Source organism: Formica exsecta, unplaced genomic scaffold (assembly GCF_003651465.1).
Source record: "Formica exsecta isolate Colony F162 unplaced genomic scaffold, ASM365146v1 scaffold115, whole genome shotgun sequence".
NCBI lineage: Eukaryota > Metazoa > Arthropoda > Insecta > Hymenoptera > Formicidae > Formica > Formica exsecta.
In genome coordinates, this window is record NW_021848490.1 from 1,692,769 (window position 1) to 1,703,859 (window position 11,091).

Genomic DNA, 11,091 nt, shown 5'->3' on the forward strand with positions numbered 1-11,091 from the left:
ATATATCTATCTCATTTTTTTGGGTTTAGTTTAGCAAAAAAAAAAAAAAACACGATGAATTAAACGCTTCCAAAAAAAGAAGAGGGTAATTCCGCCGTTTGATAATCAGATGGCGGCACGCGTATTATTTTGTATGGTTCAAGAACAGACATATATATACCTTTAGCCATAGACATAGTATATCTAGACCGAGTGTTGAGGAGTGGGAGCCGAGGTGCACGTAGAAAAGGACATACTCTGTTTCGTGCCCCTTGCGTTCTCTCTCGCTCGCACGTAGCATGATGAAAGAGAGCGCTATGCTCTGTGCGAGCGAGAAAGAACGCAAGGGGCACGAAACAGAGTATGTCCTTTTCTACGTGTATCTTTACCCCCACTCCTTAAATAAAGGCAAACGCTCGGTCTAGATATACTATGTCTATGCCTTTAGCATTGAAGTCAGTGATGCCAGTTTCGAGACGCTGCGCGCTGCGCTGCCCGCTGCCATAGTGTGTAGAGGGGATACGCACACAAGCGTGAATCGTGTAGATGTAATGCGCAGAACGTTCTGCGCATTACATCTACACGGTTTATGCTTGTACACTATCCCCTCTACACGCTGTGACTGTAGCAGCGTCTCGAAACTGGCATCACTGATCGAAGGTAGCGGTTAGCGTTTAGTATAATATATGGAAGTTTGGCCCTAATTCTCAGTTGAAAAACTTTATAGCTCCATAGCTATGTTTGTACAAAATACGACGATGCACGCTAGGATGTTCGTCAACTTTACATTTCCAAAAATTTTCCTTCAGCTCTTTCAACCTCGGATGTCTAATGTTATTGAGAGTTATTCTACTGCAATAAGGTAATAGACAAATTTTTGCATCGCGCGTCTAGAACGATAGCACGAATGTATAAAGTAGCAGAGTATGCATGTATATAAATTTGTCTGTGTAAGCCATAAAGAGAGGCTCTCAGCTTGTTTGGTAATGTAATACTTATACACAGAGAAATCAACGATCGTATATGTAATATATATGGGTTTCAAAAAAGATGTTACATTATTATGTTCACATTAGATGCGTAATTGCTCGAGTCTTTCATGAAATAAAGATATATACTCTGTATCTTATGGTATAAAACGAACATATAGAAAAAGTTTAAATAAAAAATAAAGTATAAAAAACAGTATGAAATCTGCCATTATATAAAGATCTGAAGAGGACGAGAGAGATGATAAAGATAAATTCTAATTTCAAATAATCTTCAAAAGATTCTTATTTTTATATTTATTAATTTAGAAATATTTCCTTGTCTTTTCCTCGTTAATTTCCTTATTTTAATTAAACTAATAATCTTAAAAAGAGAGCGTACGTTACTGTAAATAAATAATATAAAAAATATATTAAAATATAATTAAAAAAATGAATTATCTTATAGGAAAGAGGGAGAAAGAAGATAAGTGATATGATCAAAACAATTTTTGTTTGTGAACTTTTATTTATTTACAAATCTATGGAACACCAGCATGAATAAGAAGCTTACGGTAAATATTAAAAGCTTAATGAAACTTATAGTACAGCTGTTAAAGATTAATAATTTTAAAAACTATTAAGAAAATAGTCTTAATAAAATAGTATTAATAGTATAAATCTGTAAAATAAATTTTGGCAGTCTTTTAATCGCGATGCATTTTTGTTTATAAATGATAAGCAATTTGTTGGTAATAATGGAAAAAAAACTTTCATATACCGTATTTAAAAGACAGAAGTTAAATGTATTTTATTATAACAAAATCTTTATTTTAAGTTTATGTATATCAAAACATTTATTAATATAAAACACAGAATTATGAAAAAAACTGTGCAATAAGATTTTTGTTAAAGAAAAATATATAGTCGATAGACAACACGCATAATGTCTGAATTAACAGTTTACATATAGAATATAAACATACATCCGACTATTTAATAAAATATTGATCATGCCGAAATTGAGAAAAAAACAATAATTTTGAATAACCAATAAAACTTTTATCGTATAATTTTTTTCAGACTTTATAATTTTACTCTTAACAATATTTTTTTTCATATTTTTTATGTAACCAAAAATTTATTCTTTTCCAAATGCTCCACTTCATATAAATAAGTTCAGTAAAAATAATTACACAAGAATGGTAACTTCCATTTTATCAAGTGTTTGTGTATGTGTTTTATGTACAATTGTATATATTTTGTAATTAAACTTATAAAATAGTTTTTCTCCCTCTTCCTTTTTTTCAAAAAACGAAAAATTGAATGATAAAATTGTGTACAATTTTTTATATTTTATGATAATAGATTTATAAGTTTTAAAAATAAGAATTTCGATTTTAATTTACAGACTAGAGAGATAGATACGCAGTTAATTAAATACATGTTCTTATTTTTTTACTGTGTTGATGTAAGTATTATTGTTTCACTAATGCGTAAAAAATTTAATATAAAAGTAGTACAATTAAACCACATTTCTCAATTATTGCAGCGTAATATTTTTGCAATACTTTCGATATGTTACTACAGTATATTGCTGTAGCTTGCTGGAATTTTGCATTTCAACAACGTTTCCATAAAATTTTATTTTAATTTATAATTTTGCTGTAATGTGACAAAGAAAATTCTTACGCGAATATTTGTTTTGAGAGAGAGAGAGAAAGGAAGAGAGAGAGAGAGAGAGAGAGAGAGAAAGAAATGTTATAAACAACATCATAAAAAGATTACATAAACTTATAAATGGATTTAAGATAGTATATGAAAATAAATTTCTCAAATTATAAATATATATACACATGGATGAATTATAAGAAAAAATTATCTATGATAGTGTGAAAACAATATTCATATATATTTGCATATTTTTATATAAACTTGTAATAAATAAAAGAGCTATAAAAACAATATATTACAGTATAACTTTTTAATATGAAAAACATATTGTTTTCATAATTTTTATATGTGTAATATTAATTTGTAATTTATTTTATATTTATATATATATACACATACATTTATATATATATATATATATATATATATATATATATATATAGAGAGTGTATATATTAAGTGAGCCAACAAGTTAGGCAAGAGAGATACGAGGTTTATCAATAATAAATTACAAGGGGTGGATCGCAAATATGGACCGGGAATTTCTGGAGAGATCTATAACTATGAATGTGATTGGGGGAGAGGGTAGAGGGTGGAAGGGGACCAAGTGAGAAAATACAAAGGAGAGATACACAAATAGAGGTTAGCTACAAGTTTTAAACGACTACTTTATTGGCAATTTTTCTAGGAAGAGAGAGAGAGAGAGAGAGAGAGAGAAAGAAATGTTATAAACAACATCATAAAAAGATTACATAAACTTATAAATGGATTTAAGATAGTATATGAAAATAAATTTCTCAAATTATAAATATATATACACATGGATGAATTATAAGAAAAAATTATCTATGATAGTGTGAAAACAATATTCATATATATTTGCATATTTTTATATAAACTTGTAATAAATAAAAGAGCTATAAAAACAATATATTACAGTATAACTTTTTAATATGAAAAACATATTGTTTTCATAATTTTTATATGTGTAATATTAATTTGTAATTTATTTTATATTTATATATATATACACATACATTTATATATATATATATATATATACAGCTAAAGGGAATGAATATTGAACGATCGAAATAATTGTAAAAACTCATAGTTTTAGTGTTAAACCTGAAATTAAAATTATTTTTTCTTTGCCGAAACACATCTGTATTTATAGACATTTTTATGATCAAGGAAAAAGAGAGACATACTTGAACGCTAGAGCAGATAATTTAAATATCATACGTCAAAAAAGTGGCATTTTTGTATTTTTAAAAAATGCAAAGAGCACTAAAAACTTTCTATTTTGTGGAATACGATTTATACTACTTAAATATGCTATTCAAATATATATTTCTCTTTTCCATATATATAATGCACATCTGTCGTATTTAAAAATCAAACCAATGATTTACAGTAAATTGGATACACCGGCGTACACGAATAAACACAAAAGCATATATATAGAGATATTGAGCACAATTTATCACATAGTTGGCAGAATGTTTATCGAAAATTTTATTAATATTAAGGTGCTTATAATAATATGTTTTTGCAGTTAAATAGATTTGTGTGCAGCAGCCTCTAATAATCGCACTAGAGCATGCACCAGCGGTATCGATATCGTTATCGGATACACAGGAGCGAACCTCGCCGAGATATCACCCACGTGAAAGATCAACACCACTGAACGTCTAATTCCCATGCTTGCCGATAATAGCCACAAGAGAACAGGATGACAGAAAGTTCTCTTCGCGCGTACCTCTCTCGCTCGAAAAGCGTGCAGGAATCTTAGCAAGAGCTTGATGCTTGCAAACTCGTGGGATTTGCGTCGTGAGATTCGGATTTGTACGCTTGGTGGCGGATGCGTGACAGCCGTGACGCAGATTCGAAAAGTACCGTCGGCCGCTGAGCCTCGACGAGGATTTCGGCGCCGGTGCCGGCGAGGAACATTTTTCCATCATTAGTTTTTCCCCGCCCCTTCGTCTCCAGCTCCGCCCGATGGGTGGTTCCTCACAGCCGCTATGATCTCGGGAGACGCAGCCACGCGATTACTCCGATAGGTAGATACGCGCCGACGCGTTCCACGCCGGCACCAACGACATCACGGCTGACGCAGTGGGCTTGTTTCGTCATGGATCAAAACGGTAACCGATGCGATCCAATGAGCGAAGCGACGGCACGTCCGCACCACCCGATTGGCGGCGCTCGTCCAATGGCCGTACGGTGGGTCTCCCAGTATCTACTTCCCCCGAATCGCGGTCTCTCCGTGCCTCTCCACGGCGTATGGAAACCCTTCTCTCACACGCAAAAGGGGACATCTCATCACGACTCTTGGTAGCAGGCACTTCTCCGTAGTGGGCACTCCACTCATCGTGTCGTCGTACGGGTTCTCCGCGAGAGGCTGCGGGGCCTGTGTGCCCGGGCGGGCGAGCGAGTGAGCGAACGAGCGAGCGCGAGCGGGCGAGCGCTGGTCGAGTGGGTCTAAGCGGCCGTGAGGACCTCTCCAGGAGTACCCGACAGAAGTCCTCTCCATTCATTCATCCATCCATCCAGCCAAGCCAGCCAAGCCAGGCAAGGCAGCCACCCAGCCAGCCAGCCAGCCAGCCAGCCAGCCAGCCAGCCAGCCATCCATCCATCCATCCATCCATCCATAGAGCAGGCTCTTCTCCTACGGAGAGAGTGTATCCTCGACGAAGGTGGAGGCGAAGCGTAGAGTGGTACATCTACCATCGTCTCTCTATCGGCGGAATCCAAGGACTCAAAGACCCCCGTGTGATTTCAGTCGGCCGCCGGCCGGCTCTGGCCGGCCACTATCCTCGACCACGTGTGTGTAAGGTCGCCGTGTAAGGTCGACAGCTCTTTCGACTACGTTCGCGCGTGCCACCAGGATTTTCGAAAGGCAACAGCGATACACGTCGATCACGCTCTCTCGTCCCAACGGTATCGAGAGATTTAACAATATATCTCGGGAGCCATCCGAGTCGGCCGCCGGCCGACTGCGCCATCGATTTTTCTACTCGGTGATGGTCGTTGTTCATACATCATGCGGTTGAAGCGATTCTTCGTCCTCGATGTCCTTGCAACTTGCAAGGGCTGTTTCTAGGAAAAGGGAGCACCGAGAGAGAACGAGACGACGCGAATAATGATAAATACGTGAATAAAGCTGTATATACATCAATTAAAGTGAAAAAAAAACGCGCAGTGAAAAAAGATGAACATGTTAAGTTCGATAACCGCTGAGAAGAAACATTCATGATATTTCGTAGATCGAGTACTTTTAGTGAAATAATCGTGCTTGTGTGTACAAATTTCTGCTCTCGCAAGCTATGCGCGCGTTTAAACGCAATCAGGATCACAGAACGGGACCAGGATCGCTGGATCGCGGTGGATAATTGCGAGCTTTATATCAGTTTCGGGGGATAAAAGGTTCCGGTGTTGGTGAAAAAAAAAAAAAAATAAATAAATAAATAAATAACGGAATCTTATTGTGCGCGTCGCGTGAGATCTGTCGCTCAATATAAATGAGCGACTGTTGTGTCATTGTGTGATTAACTAAGTCAATCTCGGATCTTGAGCGATTTCGATCGTTCGCGCGAAGGGACTATCTGAAAAATTCCACAAGAAGCGAAGATTAAACGTTCGCGCAGGAAAATCCGAAATCAATCGATCGTTCGTCGAGGAATCGAGGAAGCTACGTTGGCCGGCGATCGCGAGCGAGAGAAAGAACCAGTAGCGTCGTAATGTCGCGCCGTTGTTACGTCTAGCGCCGGCCTCATCATTCCGCGAAGCGCGAGCTTCAAGTACTTCGACGGCGTCGGGCTTGCCGAGATGAGCGGCGGCAGCGGCGGCGGCGGTGGCGGTGGCGGTGGCAATCAAGGCGGCAACGCTAATGCTACGACCTATCATCAGCACCAGCAGCAACAGCAGCAGCAACAGCAACAACAGCAGCAACAGCAGCAACAACAGCAACAGCAGTCGCAACTGGAGCAGGCTGGTCTGCTGTCTGATCTCAATGGCATCGATCTGGCGATGAGCCTGTCGCCCAAACAGCATTCATCCCACGTACAAACAGCCGGTGGTGCTCACACGACGCCGTTCAGCGTTACTGATATCCTGTCGCCGATCGAGGAGTCTTACCGGAAGCTCGAGCTAGCCGCCGCCGCCGCTGCCGTCGGTGTCGGCGTTGTCACGCATTCCCAGGCCTCGCCCTACGGGAACGCTTGCGGTGCACGGGTGGGCGGCAACACCGGTAGCTCGAGCGCGAGCAGCGGCAGCCCGCCGTTGCACGGCGGCTCGACGCCCGGCGGCAGCACCCCCGGACCGGTTTCCTCCGTTGCCAACGGGGCCATCCCCGGCGGCGGCGGTAGTGCCGGCGGCGGCATGAGCATGGGTAATCCTTACGCCACTATGCAACTTACGTCGCAATACCAGTACTGTGCCGCGGAATTGTCGCCGTACCATCACGCCGGGCCCGGCGTCGGCGCCACGGCTACGGCAGCGGACCCCATGCGGTCCCACGCGGTGTCGTCGCATCACCATCCTTGGTACGCACCGGCGCCACCGGCCACCAACGACCCGCGCTTCGCCAGTGAGTAGATTTTTCTTTATTCTGAACAATTTGCAAGAATTATGATTTATATATAAGAAACATTTTTCGAGAGATTTAGATTTATAAAAGGATTTTTATATGTTGGAAAATGCTCGAGAAAATAGCTCAATTAAGATAATTTCCATAGACGTATATATGAATACATATAATATGAAAGATTCGTAAATAAGAAATGAGTACCTTTGTCTCTTTACTTGTGAGAAAAGGAATAACAAAATGTCGAGTATCATCAGCACCAGCAGCAACAGCAGCAGCAACAGCAACAACAGCAGCAACAACAGCAACAGCAACAGCAGTCGCAACTGGAGCAGGCTGGTCTGCTGTCTGATCTCAATGGCATCGATCTGGCGATGAGCCTGTCGCCCAAACAGCATTCATCCCACGTACAAACAGCCGGTGGTGCTCACACGACGCCGTTCAGCGTTACTGATATCCTGTCGCCGATCGAGGAGTCTTACCGGAAGCTCGAGCTAGCCGCCGCCGCCGCTGCCGTCGGTGTCGGCGTTGTCACGCATTCCCAGGCCTCGCCCTACGGGAACGCTTGCGGTGCACGGGTGGGCGGCAACACCGGTAGCTCGAGCGCGAGCAGCGGCAGCCCGCCGTTGCACGGCGGCTCGACGCCCGGCGGCAGCACCCCCGGACCGGTTTCCTCCGTTGCCAACGGGGCCATCCCCGGCGGCGGCGGTAGTGCCGGCGGCGGCATGAGCATGGGTAATCCTTACGCCACTATGCAACTTACGTCGCAATACCAGTACTGTGCCGCGGAATTGTCGCCGTACCATCACGCCGGGCCCGGCGTCGGCGCCACGGCTACGGCAGCGGACCCCATGCGGTCCCACGCGGTGTCGTCGCATCACCATCCTTGGTACGCACCGGCGCCACCGGCCACCAACGACCCGCGCTTCGCCAGTGAGTAGATTTTTCTTTATTCTGAACAATTTGCAAGAATTATGATTTATATATAAGAAACATTTTTCGAGAGATTTAGATTTATAAAAGGATTTTTATATGTTGGAAAATGCTCGAGAAAATAGCTCAATTAAGATAATTTCCATAGACGTATATATGAATACATATAATATGAAAGATTCGTAAATAAGAAATGAGTACCTTTGTCTCTTTACTTGTGAGAAAAGGAATAACAAAATGTCGAGCCGTATATCTGACGCGAATGGAAAACCTGAGAAAATTTTCGAGAAAAAATTGAACATATATGTATACATATAGGTACACGGAAAAAAAAATTATTAAGTGCAACAGCAAACCGTTTTGCTGTAGTTTAGAAATTTATTTTGCAAACCATGATTAGCTATGGTAGCGGAAATTTTTTTTTTCCCTGTGATCTTTGAAATTTTCATTAACAAGAAAGTTACAGCTATTGTGAAGTATATGATACGCGCATCGGAAAATGTGTCTTAAAAATATTAACATTTTTCGAGAATCGCAGTAAAATTATATATTGAAAATGAGAATATCAAATTTATAAAAATAGAATCGAAATGTTATTTAATTCTCTATTCTTTTCTTTTTTCGCAATCTCTAATTTAATTTAAAAATCTCTACTTTATAGCAGTAAAATATCAAAATCCGACATCAAAGCGCGTGCAAATGACATATAGATGATTAAAATAATATTTTCTGTGAAAGTTTTGTTTATTTTGAACAATTTGCAAGAATTATTATGATTTATACATACATAAGAAACATTTTACAGGAGATTTAGATTTTTAAAAGGATTTTTATAAATTGAGAAATGTCTAAAAAAATAGCTAAGAGAATTGAGATAATTTCCACAAAGAAAAGATTCATAAATAAGAAATTAAAGAAGATGACTTATAAAAGCGAAAGAGAGAGAGAGAGAAAAAACGTGTCATATATATTGATATAGAACCAGAAACAGGAAGGCATTAATACGAACGAATTATCGGTTAACGAACAGTTCTCTCTTTCAATATATTTCACTTAATAAACTTTACGAACTAATTATAAAAAAATTTACTCTTATTAAAATATGTCTTATTAAATGGCTTTGCAAGTTTTTTCTTAAATATATTATTGTTTGATATAAAAAAAGTAGCTATGCCAATTGTAACGAATAAACGTAAGGGATAATTTTTATTCGAGATTCGAAGAGCATCTCTAGAATTAGTTACCAGGTCAAATCACTCAAAGTGAATAAGTTTAATTTTTACTAATTAGAGAATAATAATTATTGAAACGTTATGGATGTAAAACAGAAATATCATATCAGTATGTTTTGACAACCTTTACACACAACGTATTATGGCCAATTTATAAAGAAATATATTTGCAGAGAAATTATTTATAAAATGTCTCTTTAATGACAATTACATATTGAATATAGAATTTCTATTATCCAACTATTTGAAGAGAGCACGAGATACTCAATCTTTCTGGGTAATTGAAATATGAAACATTGAAACTATGTTTTAAAATATTTTAAAAAGGAACAGATATTTGTAACGGAACAAAAATGATGATAATAATTTAACTGTTTTCTTCACACCTTCCATTTTATTAAAATCAAATCAGATATAATGTTATGTTTGTTATGTTTGATATAAGTTTATACATCAGCATTTTGTTTGCAATTCGCATAATAATTCCAGGAATTTATATCATTTTTATGTTGTGAAGACTAAATAATTTATATTTATATTTTTATTAAAGGGATATTAAACGGTCAAAAAATAGTGTCAATGCATTAAGATTAAGCGAATTCAAAATTAATTCGCTGTAGCGCAATTAACCGCGATATACGATACAAGATATTTTTTTAGAAAATTAAACACGCTTTATTTAATGGTTTTATCGATAGGTAAACGAATAGGATACAAAGATTTTTTTTTTTTTTAATTACTCTAGAGAGCAAATGCAGTTCTAATTATTTTTCTTACCTGAGGAGAGTCGATATGTCTCTAAGCGATTATATTATATAATTAATGCGAATGAGAGATATATATTTTTTAAATATACTTTACATATTTGTCATTAAATTTATTTGTAAAATACATACGTAGACACTCTGTATGTGTAACGGAGTAATTTATTTATTTTATCTTTCACATATACAATGCTCTTTAGCTTTGAACCGTACACTAAATTTTCATGAAAAGCTTTCACAGTTAAGAATTCAATGTCGATATGACTCTGTTATCTTCGTCTATTCGCTTAAATGGCTTTATGATTTTTAATGGAGGGAATATTTTATCAGGTACATTTACACACATACACACACACACACACACACACACACATACATATACATGCACATTTACATGTTCGTCGGACGAGCACAAAAAGCCTTCGCGTACCTCGTCTACATATTGATTAATTCAGTGGCTGCTTCGACGGATTACGGACAGTTAGTCTGTCCGCTAAACGTTACCGAGTTATCGAATGCAAACAGTCATTCTGTCAGCCTGTTAAATGAGTTTCGAGGGGTCTGTATTTATCGGAGAGGCACACGGCGTAGTTTCATAGAATACGAACAGTGTGTTGTACCTTCAAAGACGCGCGTTCTGTCTGACGATCGTTAGCATGAAAACCGGCATCGCATCAACGATCTACACCTGTTATTTAATCGCCGATGGAAAAATTGACGAGTGAAATCTTTAGGAATCATGCACGCGAGTCAAATCGTTATCGGATATATGTATATTCAACGAATTAATCTTATATCTTGCACTTTGTGTAGAAATGCCGGAAGCAATGCTTCTTCTGAAAAGAAAGAGGGACATGCACGCGAGTTATCGGATATATGTATATTCAACGAATTAATCTTATATCTTGCACTTTGTGTAGAAATGCCGGAAGCAATGCTTCTTCGCTTCTTCT

The 11,091-nt window shown here is 38.1% G+C and overlaps 1 protein-coding gene across 1 annotated transcript in view; it reads left to right on the top strand.

The window, feature by feature from the left end:
* Positions 1-6,365: 6,365 nt before the first annotated feature.
* LOC115237616 (homeobox protein Nkx-2.4-like) overlaps positions 6,366-11,091 on the top strand; it is a gene marked incomplete at its 5' end in the record, with an annotated part of 42,073 nt that continues 37,347 nt past the window's right edge. Inside the window, 2 exons of the mRNA XM_029810782.1 lie at positions 6,366-7,005; positions 7,912-8,142. Coding sequence (XP_029666642.1) covers positions 6,366-7,005; positions 7,912-8,142 — 871 coding nt within the window. The remainder of the gene's footprint in view (positions 7,006-7,911; positions 8,143-11,091) is intronic.